The following is a 21,270-nucleotide window of genomic DNA, read 5'->3' as shown; positions in this document are numbered from 1 at the left end:
AAATTATTGTCTGCTTGACACGAGTTAGTATATGTATCTCTTCAGCTTAGGTTGTATGGTGGTAAATGGTTTGATCCAGCATATAAAGTGCATTACTGTAGTATGTTGGAGAAAGCTCATATAAACTGGTTCAGGAAAAGGTCATCAGACTGTCCTGGTATATAAATTCTTTATTCTATCTTAAATAATGTAGTGGTTCTGGAAGTTGTCATTTTGAAATATTTTTACACCTACATCATTATTCTGTCTTATCTTGGAGTTAAGCGAGGTCTGTAGGTTACTTTCCTTATAATATCTTTATCTTTTGAGTTCTTTTGACACAGAATGCTTTGCCAAGGTAAGTAATCCCCAATAATTGCATCAGCGGAATTCAACAAGCTTTTTTATCCTTTCAGTCACATCTACATTATTGCTACCCAGTTTATTTGTACTCTTACAAAAGCATGTTGAACACCAGACTTGAGGTGTTGTATGTGTTTTACGCTGTTATATCTTATCAAACCGCATCCGTGCTGCAAGCCTATAATCAGATATAATTCTCTAAAGACTTAGTTTCTTCCTTTCCATAACAATGAACATATTTATTCTGTTATTTCCCTCCTATTACTTTTGAATTTTTCTATTGCAACTCCAACAATCAAAGGATTATTCGACCTTCATGATGTATAGAGACTTATTACTGGATGCCAACAATATTTATAATACTGTAAGCACAATGTATTTTCATATACTGTAGCTACCACTTTGACCGAGTTTCTAGTGCATAAATTTTCTATTAATTTTGTCAGTTGTAGTAGGAGTATTATTATTATTATTGTTATTATTATTATTATTAATTATTATTATTATTATTATTATTATTATTATTATTATTATCATCATCATCATCATCATGTAGTTTAACCAGACTATTGAGTCAGGATTTCCGATTCATAAGGCTGCAAAATAGTGCTTTTAGTTTTTGTTTAGATTTTTACAGCTATTTATCTATAATGTTACTCCATCCCATAGCATTCTCTTACACATTTGAAACTTTGAATTCAAGAAGTATCGAGGAGGGAGCCTCTTAAGATCTGGTCTATTGACAATATACTACATCTTAAAGAATTGTTAGACATCTTTCTGATCTTAAAAAGACATTATGAAATTTCCTTTAGAATTTTGTTTCTTAGTTTTTAACCCTTTTTATCTCCTATAAAGATCAATATGTTTGGCAGTTTAGTGTCTTTAATGACAATGTCTAAAGGATAAGTAAGGAAAAGGCCAAATTCTTGTTTGGAGGGTGTTGCAATCCATCCTGGTAAAATCATGTATGATAGAGGAATTAGAAAGGAGTGGTGTTAAGGGGAGTTGAAGATTTTAAGTTGGAAAGTACTCAAATCCAACATGATTAACTATTAAGGTACTAGATCATTATCCTCAAACCCCTTAATCTGCATTGCTAGTTTTTCTAACATGTGTTTCATGAATTCCTACTTCTCTTTCTGCAAAACAAAATACTTTTAAAGGGGAGTTTAGATATTTTTATTTATTGGGAACAGGATCCTATCTTTGAAAGTTCATCAGTTGAATGTTCTTATCTTGTGGATTTACTTTTCAAGAGATAAAGAGGACATGAAGTTGGGAAAAGGAAAAGGTATTATATCGAGAGGAGGCCGGGTCAATGACTGGTTAAACCGAATCAGAAGTAGCATTCAGAATATGAAAACTAATCTTCAATTCATTTGCATTTGGAAATTCGGTATACAGGCAATACCATTTTGCAGTTCAGTAATTTTTTTATAGTTTCTTTTTTCCAGTTTGATGGCATAATGTTTAAATTTCTGTCATTTGATTTTAGTAATATGTTAATACTGTCATTTGATTTTAGTAATATGTTAATATTGTCTTATTTTTTATACAGTATCTGACATTTTAAGAAATTGATCTTTACAGTTTTATTTCCTCCTACCAAATCAACACACAAAATGTTATTATTGGATTGTCATATCTTAGCAGGCAATCTCTCTTTGGTATTTTTTTGTTCTGCCTTTCATATTTGTTTTGGGGAGATTGTGTTACACTTGCAGATATATAATTTTAGGATTCTATATCTCTATAAGAAAAACCCCATTTGCTTAACTTTTAGTGAGTAAAGATTACCCTGTTATCTTAATAATCTTTTATAGTCTAAAGCCCTGTCCACACGAACGGGCAGACAGTGATACCAGACCACAATAGTTAGTAAGAATGAAGGTTAATGACATCAGAAGCAGGAAAACCACAGATAGGGATCTGGCATCTTACAGTGTTGCCAGATCCCTGCCTTTAGTTTTCCGGCTTCTGATGTCATCAACCCTCATTTTCACTAACTATTGTGGCCGGGTATCACTGTTTGCCCGTCGGGCATGATCGATCGTGTGGACAGGGCTCTAGAGCTTCTTGTGCTCTGCCAAAAGATCGTAAATTCTTGTTTGGAAAGTACTGTAATATGATTGACCATAGGTCCTCAGTCAATTTGTCCTTAGTTTACTTTTATAATAATTATTACACAGAACTTAAAAAGTATAAAGTCAAAGAGAACTGTTGAAGGCGGTTCCATAACAAAGTAGACAATTTTTGAAGAGATATTAGTCTATGGCTTGTCCTTCATATGAAATGTCCCCAAATTGGCAAAGAATGGTTCTTAATTTGGGTATTTTTGCCAGCCCAAATTTTACTTTAGTGTTCCAATATTGATTTTAGCTTGAAAACAGCTTCTTTTTTATACAAATGATAAAGAGTGGTACTGTAATATATAAAATACTCAAGTTATGTCATTGAATCAAATTCATGTTGACTCAGGATATGTATTGTAGTCTGTGCCTTGCGTTCAGTTTCAGATCAGATCCTAAGAAAATATGTTATTTGAAATTTTGGGACCTGGATATGAAAATAGAGATGAAATTTTGACTTAATCCTCAAGTCATATCCCAGGTTAACTCATGGATCTGATTGACTTTCTGGTCAAACTGCGTTGTAATATAAAACAATTGTACACCAGATGTTATTGAAGTTGCTTGGGCAATTAATAAATCATTTTAGTGACTTTGTCTGCAGAATTTGTTCCATCGCTAGTAATCTAGGGAATTCTCAAGTAAAGGTCTGGATTGCCTTGTTATAGTAATGTGATGTAAATTATAGGGACTGTAATGTTATCTGTATTTTTTAGTTTTTCCTGTAATTCATTTATACTCACTAATGTATGTTAATAATGTTTGTGTTTGTTCAGTAGATGTTCTTGAAAGGGTACATGAATTTTGGTTAAGCATTAATTACATACTTCACAATATATGAAAGTAGAGGTTGCAAAGCATCGTATTATTTTTTCATATCACATAAAGGATTGTGGAGTTTAGCTAGTCTCTCAGATCTTCCATTTCTTCCTTACTAAGTTCAATTAGATTAAGGAAAAAATTAATTCCGTTTTTAGTTATTGGAGGTGTCGAATAAGGTAATTAGTTACTTTGTTAGTGGTGGATTATTATTTTTCAATAAGGTGAATACCCAGTAGTTACTTTGATAGTTGTGGATTATTATTTTTCAACAATAAATAGTTAGTTTTAATTTCTTGAAATTTGGTTTGGCTAAACCTGTTTTTTTTTTTTCTAAGTTCTTAGTAAATTTCAGTAGTTTTGGGGAAATAGTATTTCTGTCAGCATTTCCTGACTTGACAAGTATTTTCCTTCTTAGTTATCTTGATACCAATTTTAGGCATCATAGAAGATGAAGAGTGCTGGTCGGAAACTACATAATTGCATATTTTATATTTGTAATGTCGTAATTAAACATTTAAGTACTGCTGTCGGATTCTGTCCTTTTCCATTACAGTAATTGCATCTTTGCATTTTTTAAATGAAATCTTACATTATGATTAGTTCAAAAGTTTTTTGCTTTTCCCAAATGAATACAGTATTTCCTGGTTGTTCCGGTTTATCAGTATCACAGGTTCACTTTATAATAGGTTGTTTATCTAGAATTTGTCTACCCAAAGATTATTGAAAGCATTGTAAGGTACTGAGGAGAATCACCAAAAGGTAGGCCTATGTAGCGAGACCCATACTGTATCGTTACTTCGATGTACAAGGATGGTATGGGAGGAAGGCTGGCACCTTCTGGTTCTTGTGTAAGGGTAACCCATTATTCTTTCATTTACATTCATCTCTCAATTCTCTTCACTTTTTTATTTTTATTTTGTGAAATGTGTTATCTCTCTCTGGTGTACATGTGATGGAATTGCTAATAAAGTTGTATCAATACATTTCGTAAAACATCGTTGGAAATGTTATTAACAGTTTTAGAAAACTGGAATGTTTTATTTTTATGCTGGTCTCGAATATTCTATGAATATTCAGTGAGCTGTAGAAATTTGCCAGAGCTAATTCTAGTTGTTTTGGAAATCATAAAACCAGATCTTTGAATGTAGTCTTCTTATCCTCTTACTTTAAGATGTAGCATTTTCCACAACAAAATAATGATTATTTATGAATACAATATTTCCTTACCATTTAAAATTGAAAAGCTTTGACTCCCATTTATAAGCAAGTTCAATAAATGGATAAATTTCATAGATCCTTTTTGAGCAGGGTTTGCTATTCCAGTTCGATTTGATAACTTAATTTTATAGTTCAAGAAGATGAATGTATTTGGTGGTGTTCACGATTGTTCATTCTTTATTATTGAGAGTTACTTGGAGAAAATACTCTTTATTTTATCATGATTCAAATTATTATGTATTAGTCATAGAATACAGATGATCCTTGACAAAGAAAAAACCTCAGTGAATGATGTCGGTGTTGGAGTAATGGCAGGAAAGATTTGAGAGATTCTGGCAAGAAGAAATGCAAACATTTCTTCAGTAGTTTATTGGAACAGAAATTGAAGCGTTCAATGATGACTAGAAGTGTAAATACATGAAGATTGGAGGCAAAAAGAGATTTACTTTTCTTTATGACCAAATGTGATGTAAGTGGAACAAATAAATGCAAAGAAAATTTAAGGTGAGAATTATACCACATCAAAAAGTAATATGCTTGTTTTCAGTATTAATACTAGCTAAGCTACAACCTTAATTAAATAGAGACTTGTGAGGCAAGGAAACATAGAACAGCCTGCCTTGGTGTAATTAAGGAAGAAAGAGAACTATCCCAAGACAATGGAAGACCATGGTACGTAGGCTATAGCACTACAAGACTAAAGAACAATGGTTTGATTTTGGAGTGCCCTTCTAGAAGAGCTGCTTACCATAAGTAAAGTCTCTCTTCTACCCTTACCAAGTGGAAAGTAGCCACTGAACAGTTGCAGTGTAGTATTTAACCCTTTGAGTGAAGAATATATTTTTGGTTATCTTCGTGTTGTCATGTGTATGAGAAAATAGGAGAAAGTGGACAGAGTAGGCCAGACATGGTGTATGTCTAAGCAAAGGAAAATGATCTGTAACGAGAGAAGGATCCAATCAAAGGACCCAATAACACCAGCAGTAGTATCTCAACAGGTGGCTGGTGCTTTGGCCAACCTACCACCTGTATGCTTTGAAGAAGAGAAACCTATGGAATGAAACTCCAGAAAAGACTATAATTAGATGACACGTCAAAGTCAAGAGGCAGTGCCAACTTTTCACATCTTGTACTTGAAGAGATGTATATTGAGCATCCATAAAGGCATATCACACTCTTGTCTTAGTCATAAATTTATTGTGAAATTCATTGGTTTTTCCCAATATACATTGTGTCACTGAATGGCCTCACAGGAAAACTTGGATGTTAAGAGGAAAAGTATAGGAGTAATGCTAGTGTTTCTGATCAAGGTACTAAATGCTATGATGAGATTGTTGCATTTCGCAATGAGTAAAACAATTCTCCCTCTAACCTATAGAAAATTTTCCTCCTTGCCTGTTCTCCATCATATATAACAGACTGTAATCCTCCATTTTGAATGAGTTAGGGGAAGAAACTGAAATGAATATCTATAAAGTGCAGTGTAGTATTTGCAAACATGAAATAATGTTGTCAAGTAGTACTGTAAGTGAAAGTAACAAAAAGACTTATATCAGGGCTCATAAGCTTGCGGTGAAATAACTGTGAAAGTTTATGAATGGAAAGTAGCCGGAATTCGAGGGGGAAAAGCCTCCATATCCATATACCAAAGGCACTTCCCCCAATTTTGGGGGGTAGCCGACATCAACAAAGAAACAAAACAAAAAGGGGACTACTCTCTACGTTCCTCCAGCCTAACCAGGGACTCAGCCGAGTTCAGCTGGTACTGCTAGGGTGCCACAGCCCAACCTCCCACATTATCCACCACAGATGAAGCTTCATAATGCTGAATCCCCTACTGCTGCTATCTCCGCGGTCATCTAAGGCACCGGAGGAAGCAGCAGGGCCTACCGGAACTGCGTCACAATCACTCGCCATTCATTCCTATTTCTAGCACGCTCTCTTGCCTCTCTCACATCTATCCTCCTATCACCCAGAGCTTTCTTCACACCATCCATCCACCCAAACCTTGGCCTTCCTCTTGTACTTCTCCCATCAACTCTTGCATTCATCACCTTTTTTAGCAGACAGCCATTTTCCATTCTCTCAACATGGCCAAACCACCTCAACACATTCATATCCACTCTAGCCGCTAGCTCATTTCTTACACCCGTTCTCACCCTCACCACTTCGTTCCTAACCCTATCTACTCGAGATACACCAGCCATACTCCTTAGACACTTCATCTCAAACACATTCAATTTCTGTCTCTCCATCACTTTCATTCCCCACAACTCCGATCCATACATCACAGTTGGTACAATCACTTTCTCATATAGAACTCTCTTTACATTCATGCCCAACCCTCTATTTTTTACTACTCCCTTAACTTCCCCCAACACTTTGCATCCTTCATTCACTCTCTGACGTACATCTGCTTCCACTCCACCATTTGTTGCAACCACAGACCCCAAGTACTTAAACTGATCCACCTCCTCAAGTAACTCTCCATTCAACATGACATTCAACCTTGCACCACCTTCCCTTCTCGTACATCTCATAACCTTACTCTTACCCACATTCTCTCAACTTCCTTCTCTCACACACCCTTCCAAATTCTGTCACTAATCGGTCAAGCTTCTCTTCTGTGTCTGCTACCAGTACAGTATCATCCGCAAACAACAACTGATTTACCTCCCATTCATCTCCCAAGCCTACCGAAGAGAAAAAGGCTTTCAAGCCAATGAAAAGGATAGAGAAACTGATGGTGAAGGCAAAGATCTGGATTAAAGGAATTACAATTGTAACAATAGAAATTAATTTTTATTAGCAAAATGGATAAGGAAAGAAGATGAGACAAGTAATGTATAGGAATTCCTATAGGGGTTAGCACAGTAAGTGCAACATGTAATGTAGGTTTTCCTTGAAGGTGTTTGCGGTATCTTTTAGGCCCCTTTGCATTCTTTCTTCCACTCTGCTGTCCAACCTCTTAGCTTTACCTTCATTATACAGGTGCTTAGTTCTACAATTGCTCATTGGCAATGAGTAACATATGTCCCAGTGCCAGGGCTTATGGCCCAAATTGATAAATCCAATCCAAGTACAAGAAGATTTAACATGAAAGGGGAGAAATTGAGCAGAAAAGAAGGAAATGTAATAAGACTCCATGCAACACTAGTACAAGCTTATAAGGCTGCATGCTTTAGCTGTTTGGTAACTCGCACCAAATAATTTCAATGATAATATTGATATATTTCTTTCATACAAGAGGATTTGAATGATTGTCATTGGTCCATACAAAAGACGTTCATCTGCTCTTTAGTGGTAGTTCTATCTTAACTGAAATCAAGAATTCTTGGGGTAGCCCTTTTCCCTTGGAGCAAGATGCATTAAAATCAGCAAAATCTATTGTTTGTAATTAACCTCCACAACAGTCAATTGTAAATGTGAAGTTTTATGTATAAATGTTGCATACTTAATTTACCAGTTACAATAGAATAGGGGGGATTAGTGACATTTCTTTTCTGGAAACAATTCGTACAAGGGAAGTGAAGGTAAAATAGTTTAGTAAATCCGAGTGCAGACTCTTGGGACCTTGTTCTGTTTTATATTGGGTATTAACCAGGTGTAAATTTTTGTTATCTAATACATTGAACATGTCCTCCTTAGTATTGATGTTAAGGCTTATCATTTTTGGTTTCAGTTTTTAAATTATTTCATGTTACTCGACCTTTATGTATTCTAGTCATTGTATCGTCCATCAGAAAAAAATAGCAACACCAATAGCATCAACAATTTGAATATCTTTTAAGTTCATAAGCAACCTTATTTTTCCTCTTAGTGATTCTACATAAAGTCTTCACAAGGTTCTTGTCCTTGACTCCTCTGAAAAAAAAATCTGCATTTTAGGAGTAGGCATCATTATTACAGCTACATACAATAATTTAATATAAATTATTGATTCATAAGTCAACTACCATTGACTCAAATTTCATATGAAATTTTCACATTTGAGGTCAATGACCCAGTGCAAGTTTTGCTAAGTCATGTGATGCCCCTTCCTGATGTTTTAATTCAGCAATTGTAACAATGTATTTAGCAAAACTGTAGCATTGTGTTCATCTTAATCTTATGTATTATTTTAATCATCATATACAGTTTACATATTCTTCAACAATCAAATGCACTTGATCCTTTGCCTCCCCATTGCTATCCTGCCATTTAACTCCCAATATTCTTCTGAGGGCTTTGTTCTCAGATCTACAAAATCTGTTGGATATTGTTTCATTGTCATACCACAACCCATTTCCATACAATATCACCAATCTCACTAAACTCATATATAGCCTGATTTTTAGATGTAATTTCAGGCAATTTGATTTCCCAGTTTTACATAACCTAGCTGTTGTCTGATTTGCCTTTTTAAATTTTTCATTAAACTCAAATTCTAAATATATATATATATATATATATATATATATATATATATATATATATATATATATATATATATATATATATATATATATATATATATATATATATACAAACTTCAAATCCATCAATCAATCTATAGACAGACACTTTCTCTTTATTATATAGGGGAGATTATAAGTGGCTAAGCTACAACCCCAGTTGGAAAAACACGATGTTATAAGCCCAAGGGCTCCAACAGGGAAAATAGCCCAATAAAGAAAAGAAATAAGGAAGCACATACAATAGTGTGCTTGAAGTTTTCCCTTAAGCAGAAATTCCTAACCCAAGACATGGAAGACCATGGTACAGAGGCTATGGCAATACCCAAGACTTGAAAACAATGGGTTGTGGTGGCCGATGTGGTAACATCCCTGACTGGTGATCACCAGACTGGGTTTCGAGTCCCACTCAAACTCGTTAGTTCCTTTGGTCTCTGCAACTTTACCATCCTTGTGAGCTAAAGAATGGTGGTTTTGGGTGAGCTTATAGGTCTATCTGCTAAGTCATCAGCAGCCATTGCCTGGCCCTCCTTGGTCCTAGCTTGGATGGAGAGGGTGCTTGGGTGCTGATCATATGTATATGGTCAGTCTCTAGGGCATTGTCCTGTTTGATAAAGCAATGTCACTGTCCCTTGCCTCTGCCAGTCATGAGTGACCTTTAAACTTTTAAATGATTTTATTTTGGGGTGTCCTGCTCCTAGAAGAGCTGCTTGCCATGGATAAAGAATCTCTTTTATCCTTGTCACAAGGAAGTAGCCACTGAACAATTACAGTGCAGTAGGTAACCCCTTGAGTAAAAATAATTTTTCTGTTATTTTTGTGCTGTCAGGTGTATTATGAGAGCAGAATGTGTAAAGAATAAGCTTGAGTCCCGCTCAAACTCGTTAGTTCCTTTGGTTGCTTCAACCTCCCCATCCTTTGTAGGGGAAGCTTATAGGTCTATCTGCTGAGTCATCATTAGCCATTGCCTGGCCCTCCTTGGTCCTAGCTTGGATGGAGAGGGGCTTGGGTGCTAATCATATGTATATATGGTCAGTCTTAATGGCATTATCCTGCTTGGTAAAGCAATGTCACTGTCCCTTGTCTCTGCCATTCATGAGTGACCTGTGAAACTTTAAATGGTTTTATTTTGGAGTGTCCTCCTTCGAGAAGAGCTGCTTGCCATGGGTAAAGAGTCTCTTTTACCCTTATCAATTGGAAGTTGCCATTGAACAATTACAGTGCAGTACTTAACCCCCTTAGTAAAAAATAATTTTTCGGTTATTTTTGTGTTGCCAGGTGTATTAGGAGAGAAGAATGTGCAAAGAATGAGCCAGATTATTCGGTGCATGTGTAGGCAAGGGAAAAATGACCGTAACTAGAAACCAATGTAGTACATGTTGGCCAGTGAGAGGACACAATAACTCTCTAGTCTAGTGGTAGTAACCCAACGGGTGGCTGGTGCCCTGACCATATATATATATATATATATATATATATATATATATATATATATATATATATATATATATATATATATATATATGTGTGTGTGTGTGTGTGTTTGTGAATGAATATCTTCGAATTATAACCATGTCATTGTCCATGACCAGTTTTACTAAGGTTTGTTTTTCCAATAACAATTGCATTGATCTTTGCCTTGTTTGTCTTATCCTAAATTCTGGATCTCTCTGTTTATTTAGCACTGAAAGCATATAAACATAATGTTATATACACACCCAGTTAAATTTTAGCGTCAACTTACTTATTTTTTTTTTAATCTGAAAACCAGTTTGATATTTTTTTCATTATCGTGTGATAAACTCAAGGCCGAGCAACAGGTAGTTTTTGTGAATTTTGAATTATTATTTTTCTACAAAGGAGAAGTCTATTTTCCGTTACTACGTATACGATATTTTATCCTGATTATAAAACTGATAACGAAATGGAAAATGACGATTTAATTATTACATAACAATAGATTAAGAATTTTAGATCACACGGAGCGGCCCCTGACAACACTGCCTTGCAAACCGCACCTACCGTGTGAGGTCTGTGATTGGTCAGAATAATTAGTCAAATTCTCTTTGTCGTTTGTGATTGGTCAGCGTAGTTGGTCTCATGTTTTAATTGGCTGACGGGATTATACACAGCTTAAGAACCTTGAATATAATTAAGTCACGAATCTACAGAATTCTAGGCCTTTACTGTCCACTGCCCAGTCTGGCCATTCGCTGCCTCAATTATTCGAAGAAATTAAGCTTTTTAACTGTGACTCCACCATTATTTAACCATGAATATCAGGAATCATCCCACTGAATTGGGTACGTAAGCACTTATAGCATTTTAAGTGTTAATATATTGTTTTCTTTTGCAATTTGACCCAGTTGAAATATGTTTTTTAGTAGTTGTCATTTATTATGTAAGTAGTTTTTAATCCTTTTGAAAGAATACCTTTTATTGTCATGTGGTTTTCAGTCTACAGTAAGGTTAGACCAGGTCAAGGAATATGATATTTTCGTATTTAAGACTGGTAATGATAAGTTTACGGTAATGACATTGTACCTTTACTCCTCGCCGAGTATATAGGCTATATATCTGGTAAAGTTGTATTGTAATACATGTATCTTACCAACTGGTTATCTTGCCAAGTGGAAAACCATTCCTAGCTCTAGTATTTACCACCTAGACTTGGTAATACTTTACCCTTGTGATGTTCTGATGTACTTTACTGGGGTCCCCCATTATCGGTGGATATATATATATATATATATATATATATATATATATATATATATATATATATTTATACATATATTTATATATTTATATATATATATTTATTTATATATTTATATATATATATTTATATATATTTATATATATATATATTTATATATATATATATATATATATATATATATATATATATATATATATATATATATATATATATATATTTCTGAAACTGTTAATTTCCGACAAGAACGAGTGTCATTTTCGAAGAGAACGGACCTTTTTCTACAGAAAAAATGTTTTTTTCCCTAGGTTACATTACCCTGTAATACAGTACAATAATACCCTTTATTATACAATACATGTGAAATTTTGGAGCCTTTGTATATCAGCGGCCAATTCCTTCCGCATGCATAGAAAATGGGAATTTTCTTTCTATTTTCTAGTCCTTCGTAAGACTTTCTGAAAAATCTCTACTCAAGAACACCACCCAACTTTAATTTCCCAACCTAACCAAATCTACAAGCTGTGTCCTTATCTACTTACCTAACGGGGGAGGGGCGGGAATGCGACCGCCCTTAGACTGCCGTGTTCTTAGCTGGCTATCATGTATACATCCTGAACTTTTCTTGGACAGTTCATGTGGACGAGTGATGATGCTGCTTTCTAGGTTGGACTTGGTAATCTTCTACACTTGATTGTATTTATACACATGTTGGTCTGCCAAACTGACACTAATTATTCACTCATTGGTCTTTCCTCTACCGTGGCTCGCTTCATTCCCAATGTAAATACTCTTCAGATTTAGCCAGCGGTACATTGCAATATGCGCATTACTTACTTCACTTACTTTACTTTGATGGCTGCTTTTCTGGTCCCAAACAGCAGGAGAACCCCACTCTCTACAGGACCTCCACTGTCGTTTTACCTTGTTCGTTCAGGGTATTTAACATTTCATCTCGCGTATTGTTCATTTACTGTTAAATCGTCACTGTTGTATGACTGTTGAAATAAGAAAGTCTTCAGTTTCCTCTTGAAACCCTTAATGTCTTCAATAATTTGGATGTTTCATGGGAGCTTATTATTTAGTCTTGGGGCTGCATATTTAAAGGCTCTGGAGCCTAAAGTAGACATATATCTAGGTTCCAACAGTTTGAAGCCATATACTGTATAACTATTCTCGTGTCGACACGATTTGTTGACTGCGCAATATGTGGAAATTCTCCTAAGTATTTTGGACAACCAGTTCTGATAACTTAGTGGGTTATTGTACATATTTTAAATTCAGTTCTCGCTTTAATTGGCAGCCAGTGTAAATCAATTAGTATAGGGGTGATCCTTTCTCTAGGGATGATTTTGGCAGACAAAAGTTAGGTGACCCAACTACGTAGGTTGGACCAAGGAGGAAACATGCTGTTTAAGACATAGGCATATGTTTCATCTGACTAGTGAATATATGCCTTGGCTTTTGGGGTTTAGTAGAACCTTACCTTGATGATTGTCAAAGATATTACGATGTTTTAGGAATACAGTAATAGTAAGTTTATGTAATGGGGGCCAAGGTAAATCTTCCTCTAAGAAGTGTGCTCCAAGTAATCTAGTTAGGTTAGAGAGGGAATGTGAAGTTTCATAGTTGATTAGTGCTGGTAATAGAGTAAATATTTACCCTTCAGCTTAGTTTAGATTAGCAGGCTTACACCTGTGCTTATATAAAGGTTAAAGGTGTTGGGTTTCAATTCTAGTTTCATCAGAATAGATGCTCACCAAAACGTCAGCCGGGCAAGCCCAACCCCTCACTTTGCTGCCCAACCATAGCAATGGCCTCGATAGTAAACAGCTTATAAACTCATGATCCCGGGCGTGGATCTATCTGCCGACATGCGAATGCTAGGCGAATACACATTACCACTCTACTAACTAGTATATTTATCAGTCTAGCCTAAATAAGACTATATTATGAAAATAGATTATTAGCCTAATTTAGTATCCTATGACAAAAACATTTTCTTCAAAATTATGAAGCGTAAGCTTTATTTTTTCAAGGTATCAGCATATCTTGGATCTTGTGTGTTTCAGTCGGAAACAAACTACTACTGTACTTTTTGTTTTTTCTACCCATTCCTATTGCAGTCCGTTATTGGCTGTAAGGTTTTGTGTGGCTAAAATTTTAAAACTACTTGTCATTATGAAGTAAATTTTGCAAATCTAAATTTATGGTTATATAATTTTCTTATAGATTATGGTTTTATGTGATTTTGAGGATTACATTATTATCTTTGTAAGGTTTTTTTTTTTTTTAACTTATTACAGTACCATTCTGTGCGTAGTACTAGGTATGCAGTTAATTCTTAAAGTCTTGTCTCCTCCATCATAATGATCAGTACTACACAGTATTCTAGAAGTTTTATTATAGCTGTGACCAGATTGTGGAATGACCTAACTATGTTACTGATCTTAAGGTATTTTATATTTATTCATTACTTCTCATATATATAGTATATTTATTTCCTTATTTCCTTTCCACAATGGACTATGTACCCTGGTGAAGCCCTAGTGTTATTAGCATTCTGCCTTTCAAACTAGGGTTAGGTAAGCTAGTAATGATGATAATAATGATAGTGATAATTTGCAACACTTAAAAAAAATTTAATTCAAAGTACAAAGTGGAAAGAATGGAATTGTGAATTGTAAATAGCTGGCATTGCCAAGACATATATATGATCAGAACATTTCATAGAAAAGTAGATGACATGACCATGTTTATCAATGGTTTTAATGATTTGCACGTAGTGATTTATTTTGAAGTGGTAATTTGATTAGATATCAATTTTCAGCAAGTAGACTGATGTGTGCACAAATTTCATCATTTGTTGTGTTCATTCATTCCAAATTGTCCAAGGCACAGAAAGTCATATAAGACTTCTCAGTGCATGGTTCCAGGAATCGCCACTCTGTATCCAGAAACAAGATATCCTGTGTATATTGATTGAGATTTGATTCTTTAGACAGTCTTTCGTCTAACCTTAGCTGCAGCAAAGGGTTAGTGAGTTTTTTTGCACTTCGTATGTCACTAGTCATTTCCAAGGGTGGAAGGTGGTCTCCTTAGTTTGTTCCAGAGTTCATGGTCAAGATCTAGCTGCCCATGATACTAGGTTCAAGTCATTCTTTATGTCTTCTCAGCTACAGGGGGGATCAGAATGACTGGCTTCTCTGTCCTGCAGATGCACCATGCTGCTATCTTAAGAGTACTTTGCACTTCACTCCTGAGCTCCTAAAGATTTTTTCTTAGCAATGGCAGGATGAAGAAAAAGATATTAAGATCACTTTCTTTCCTGCTTTGTAACACCATTAGTTGTGTGGTGCAATGTTTAAGAGTTTTGTAGATCTGGAACTAGAGATGAGAAAGTTCCCTGGCAAGAACAGTTTGTGGCCAGGGATCTGCTTTCTCCTTGTGTTGCATGCTGGGGCTGCTACAGTCTGCATGGATCCTTGCCTTAAGTTGATAATTGGTCTCTTTCCTGAGGTGCAAGTTTGGGAAGATGAAGGAAATCAACAAAGTGAGGTCTCTGTCTTCCTTAGGGAAGTTTCCTTTCCCAATTTTGCCAAGAGAGCTTTATGTATCCTTGCACTTTCTTCCCCAGGCGTTGACTGCTGACTCCCAGGTCCCCTAAGCCCAATGCTAATACACTTGGAAAGATTGGGTACTGTGACTGTTACCCTGAGGCTGGTCAGTGTTGCACATGAGTGGAACATAGTGTGTATGCTCAACCCTCCGCGAGGTGGATATATGTCATCGTTTCCTCTGACATGATTATACAAAGATATCGGGTTGTAGAATTTATGGTGTTGTTTAGAGATCCCTGGCATTCCATCTATAAAGACATTGCATCTCTCGTGTGAAGGAGTTAGCAATGCCAGTGCCCCTGAGTGACCTCAACTTCCCCAGTATTTAGTGAAGTGGCTCCTGACGATTTACGCACAGTGACGAAATCCTTGACAAAGATTGGACCAGACCGAGTCTCAGCAGATTGCGGTAACAGGATTATAGTACTGTACAGTACTTGCTCATCCTCTACCTCCTCTTCTTCCTTGAATTCTCCGAACCTCTGCCTTGCAAGAAACAAAAGATTATAAAGAAAAAATTGCACAGGAGGGCTTCTCATAAAGAATCCTATCAGAATACTGTACAGTACTTGAAAAGAGTCCAATACTCCCTCGGAGTCGGTTGCTTCTCCCCACCCGAGAACAGCTTCCCTTGAGAAATCGTTTAGTCTGGTGGTGTGGATTAAACGACTATTTCATGTGCCAGTGTAGATACTACTTATGCTATCTCCCTGTTAAAGAGGTAGGTTTTCAGTGTCCCAGTACAAGCTTCCTTTCAAACTAGCACTGTTTAAAGCCCTAACAGTTTCCACATCCCTATGATTAGCTGTTAGGAGGTTGTAGGAATTGCCTCACTTGCTCTAATAGGGGACAAGGAAGGATGACATGTCCAGAGAAGAAAAGTCTTCCAGTTTGGTTTTAGGGGATTTCCTTTCACCAATGAGTGAGACCCTATCTTAAAAGAGAAAAGATTTGTGCTATACAAATAGGAAGAAATTAAAATTTTTTAACGTTATGTTTCTCCTAGCCTTACAATCCTGAGTTCTCTAAATTAAATTTCCCATCTCAATAACCCTCTATCTTTGGCATAAGAACAAAAGTGACTGTTCTGTGGCAGGCAGTTGGGCGGAGCTTTACCCTCGGGCCACCTTTTGTTACCCATCTACCTTGTTAACGATTCAGTGACTGTTACAGTGGTGTTGTAGATATACAGTATCCGAATTTTAAAGGACTGGTTTTCATAGTTAGAAAAAATACAAATACAAGTGAAAGCCTTTATCTTGGTCTTGTTTTTTTTTTCTTCTTTTTTTAAACTACAGCAAACTATGAATTTTCAATTATTGTCTTCTAATTCTGATACAATTTTTATGGTAGGGGGCTGAAGCTACTGTTTGAATGACTATGATATAAACTTGGGACTTAGAAAAGTTTTTAAACCTATCATCATTAACCTTTAATAATTTTCCTAACAGACTTACCCCATACTTCATAGGGGATAAAGGCTGTAGTAGTTATCATACATCATTACGATACTGTACAGTATTTGATTCTTACATGGTGAGCAATTGCTTTGCCATCCATTAACTAAAAATACTTATGGATTTAGGAGTGAGTAGTTGATATTCAACCAGTTTTCTTTAGGGCCACATATTTTGGCTGGGCTTATTTTAACTATCATACTGGTTCACCAGTAGAAAAACTAGGAGATAAAATTTAATAGATTAACATGGCCTTAGCAGAGGTATGCCAGCCACTGAAGTAATTTGGGGAAGGATGTAATGACAAAGATTATCGAGTGTGTCATTAAATAAGAAGCTTAATTTATATATATTGGACGTGATAATAATGAAATGATCAAATATTTGAAATATATAGAAGTTCAGAATTTATAAATCTAATTTTGGGTTCTCATTTGATATTTTTGTGATCAGTTTAGACGGTCTATGAAAAATCTTATGGAAATCTAGTCTTAAGCCTTAAACATTACAGTAAAGCCTTGTGCCAATATACATTCTGTAGTATGCAAATGTTAAAAGTCATATAAGTACAGTATTCTTTCAAGATTAACAAGCAAGAAAATTTAAAAACTGCATAAAACTAGTTAAAGTAAAATGATTACAAATTGAAATAGTAACTTTTAAGGGTCCCAGCCGGTATGCCAATTTATGGGGTATACGACGAAAAACACACAATCCTGAAACAATTCATTGAGCTTCGTATGGCAATAGAAAATGCATATACAAAATATTTTGTCAAAAATTTCTCTTTTTTCATAGTGTGATTAGTAAAAGTAACTCAATAAGCCGAAAACATTGATCCCTACAAGTGAAGGCAGTATTTCTTCTGTTATTGTAAATTTTGATAATTGTTACATTTTAGTATAAAAAAAAAAAATTGTGAGCAATGGCATCTGTATAGATTCCATGAGTCACAACACGAAGTATTACATCTTTTGGCCTTCAGTGCTAGCACAAAACTCAGGGAAAGTACACGTTTGAGTTTGACCTCTGACATTTGCTCGATTTTACGTCTTGTTTTTCTTGTTATCGGCAAGAATTTCATCATGCCAAAGACGAAAAGACAATTATTACATCTCGCTAACATAAGGAAGAAGAAAAGTGGCTCTAATAAGAGTTCAGAAGTGGGTAATATCAGCGGTATTAGCGGAGTTAGTGAAGGATGAAGGAGCGACTGTCTCACCTGACCAGGAGCCAAAAGAAGCAAGATATTAAGCAAAGGGATATTCATTTATGATTAAATTATGATAAATAACATTGTTTGGGTTTATTGATAGCCAAATAAGAACATAAAATTCATAATAATCATGATTTATTGTAAAAATACAAAGGAAAACTTTGAACGCCCCTATCTCAAAACTATACTTATTGACCTTCAAATTCTTTCTTCTCCCTTAGTTTTAAAGATATAGCATTGAAATTTGGTATATACCTGAAAGGCATTATAAAGCAATAAAATAATCCCTTTTTTTTTTTTTTTACAATTTTTGTTTCATATCTTTCTTTGTTTTCCCTGATTTATAGGGTTTATTTTTTACCATAATGAAAAAAATTCATATCTAGCAAAAAAATTACTTTGAGAAAAAAAAAAAAATTTGATTGGAGGTCTACATCAGGTCTATATAGAGTAGTAATCCCAGGTCTTAATATTAATTTTCAAGGGAGGAGATAGAATTTGAAATATCACTAATTTTCAGGATGAATTGCCCTGGCGTCACAAAACCAAAGATCAGAGGGAAAATCCTATGTAGTTTGATGTCCTAAGTCACCTTATTAAGTGATATGAATGTCAAAGTCCTGTCCTTAAAAAACGTCATTAGCTGGGCGGCCCCCTTAAAATATTGAGAATTTTTTTTAAAACAAATAAGAACAACAGTGAAGTGAAAGATGAACATGAATAGGTAAATGTTGGTTCGTTCAATAACTAATGGCAGTATTGAAAACTTTTATTCAACATTTTGGAATGGATAGACAAGCATTTTGTGAAAGGCAATAAATGCAATCAATAGCTATTTAAACAGAGGCAGTAAGGGAAAAAAAGTGAGGCAATGGAAACTTTTATTCAGCATTTTGGAATGGATAAACAAGCATTTTCTGAAAGGCAATAAATGCAATCAATAGCTATTTAAACAGGCAGTAAGGGAAAAAAGGGAGGCAATTCTCTAATGAATAGTACCTAAAGCAATTGTTCCTTCTGCAGGTGATAGTAGCTCATGCTTTCTCAAACTTAAGGTTAGTTTAAGGACCTGTAGTTATGTGCAATGCTGTAAAGTACAATAGTAGTGTCTGTGCGAAGTAAGTTGAAAATCATATTTTTTTTTACAGATTTAGCATGGGTCAACAGTGTGAGAGTAAACTTGCCTGCTGTTAAGCGTCGAGCAGAGACTCTTGGCACCAAGCGTACTGTTAAAAAACAATGGCAAGCTGCATGGTTGTTACGAGCTGTCACCTGCATCGATCTTACTACCCTTTCAGGTATGGCACCAATTTGGTCAATATTATAAAGCAACATAATTGGCAATTGAATATTTTCATACAGTGTATTGCTGATTTTTAGGGTACTTGTTTTTAGGCTTCTTAATACTGTAGAACAGACCTCCAATAAAATAAATCATTTTGTGTTAGTGATTGATTGTTAGAATTTTATGGTGTATTAGTTATGTTACTAAATTCAATAAGCATAAGTTATGTTATTTAATTCAATAGATATTTGTTCCTACACATATACCAACCCTTATCCTTTAAATAGGTATGCTTTTATATTGGCTAGAACTTCGGCTGATAAAGTTTATAACGAAGCGTCCGTAGTAACTGGCAGGTGGCGCGGAAGTCCCACCCACCAACCAGTACACTGAATACAGTAGCCACTTTGTTTTCAGCTGCCAGTGATACAGATGTATTCCTGGTGCCCTCAAGTGCTTGTATTTAATTTTCTGTTTTTTCTTACAGTTTATGGTTAGTTCATTGTGAATGAGTGATGTGAAGGAAGGCAAAATGTTTTGCAGTTTTCCTGATAACTATAGCTCTCTTGTCAGGTTCTTGATCTGCTATAACAGGTGGGTTTAGCTTACACCTGTGCCTCTTTACTGTAATATATTTGTTTTGGTGCCATCCCACGGGTAGGGTATGGAGTGGACCATCTGGGAAGTATACTTGCTGTGCCGATAGTGGAGAATGCAAATTTCCTTTCCAACTTATGGTACTTTCCTAATATTCTCACAAGTAGATGAACTAACCAAACAAACAACAACAAAAAATAAAACTTCACCCTTGACTATGGACCCTTCGAAAAATGGCGCCCCATCCCCTGGATATGCGGGACAGCCTCTGGCTATTCATCATCCTCATCTCCCATGCCTATTGACACAAAAGGCCTCGGTTAGATTATGCCTATTGACACAAAGGGCCTCGGTTAGATATTGCCAGTTGTCTCTATTTTGATCTTTTAAATCAATACTTCTCTATTCATCATCTACTTCATGCTTCATAGTCCTCAGCCATGTATACTTGGGTCTTCCAACTCTTCTAGTGCCTTTTGGAGCCCTGTTGAAAGTTTAGTGAACTAATCTCTTTTGGGGAGATTAAAGAGCATGCCCAAACCACTCTATCTACTCCTCACCATGATCTCATCCACACATGGCACTTCGAGTAATCTATCTTATAGTTTCATTTCTTATTCTGTCCTGCCATTTAACTCCCAATATTCCTCTGAGGGCTTTGTTCTCAAACCTACAAAATCTGTTTGATGTTGTTTCATTGTTATGCCACGACTCATGTCCATACAGTAACACCGATCTCACTAAACTGATCTCTTGCCTGATTTTTATATGTAATTTCAGACAATTTGATTTTAAAATTCTACTTAACCTAGCCTTTGTCTGATTTGCTTTTTTCAATCATTCATTAAACTCAAATATGATGTCTGAGAGAGAGAGAGGGGAACACCAGAGAAATATGTTAGACTGATCAGAGATATGTATGAAGGAGCAGGCACACAAATAAGAGCGAGTGTTAGTTTGACTGAGACGTTTGAATTAGGGGTTGAGTTACACCAGGGGTCGTCATTGAGCCCCTATTTGTTTAATATAGTAATGGATGTAATTACCAAAAGAGTGAGGGGACAGTCACCATGGACTATGCTGTTTGCAGACGATAATAGTTCTGTGGGATGAAACCATAGAAGGATTGGAGGGGAAGCTGGAGAGAGGAATTGGAGAGCAGAGGGCTAAAGATCAGTAGAACATAAACATAGTATGTGTTGCAACCGGCAGAACCAATTGAATGACATACATTTGCTGGGTGAAATAGTGAAGAGGACAGAAAAATTCAAGTACCTATGGTCATATGTAGAGGAAACAGCAGAGCTCCAAATGAATTGAACAGTAGAATTCAAGCTGGATGGAATAGTTGGAAAAGTGTGTCGGGAGTGTTGTGTGATTGAAGGATAAACTTTAAGTTAAAGGGAAA

The 21,270-nt window shown here is 35.6% G+C and overlaps 1 protein-coding gene across 2 annotated transcripts in view; it reads left to right on the top strand.

The window, feature by feature from the left end:
* The window catches only part of Dera (deoxyribose-phosphate aldolase), a 64,285-nt gene that overhangs the window by 7,783 nt on the left and 35,232 nt on the right, over positions 1-21,270 (top strand). The window contains exons 1-2 of one of the 2 annotated variants that reach the window (XM_068384610.1): positions 11,117-11,271; positions 19,129-19,278. In XM_068384610.1, the coding sequence (XP_068240711.1) occupies positions 11,241-11,271; positions 19,129-19,278 (181 nt within the window). In that variant the 5' untranslated portion in view covers positions 11,117-11,240. Of the gene's footprint in view, positions 1-11,116; positions 11,272-19,128; positions 19,279-21,270 lie in introns of those variants that run through there. The other variant, XM_068384611.1, reaches the window with a different exon arrangement.

This window comes from Palaemon carinicauda, chromosome 12, assembly GCF_036898095.1.
Source record: "Palaemon carinicauda isolate YSFRI2023 chromosome 12, ASM3689809v2, whole genome shotgun sequence".
Taxonomy (NCBI): Eukaryota; Metazoa; Arthropoda; class Malacostraca; order Decapoda; family Palaemonidae; genus Palaemon; species Palaemon carinicauda.
Note: the sequence above shows the minus strand (reverse complement) of the source record. Positions and strands in the feature narration are given on the sequence as shown.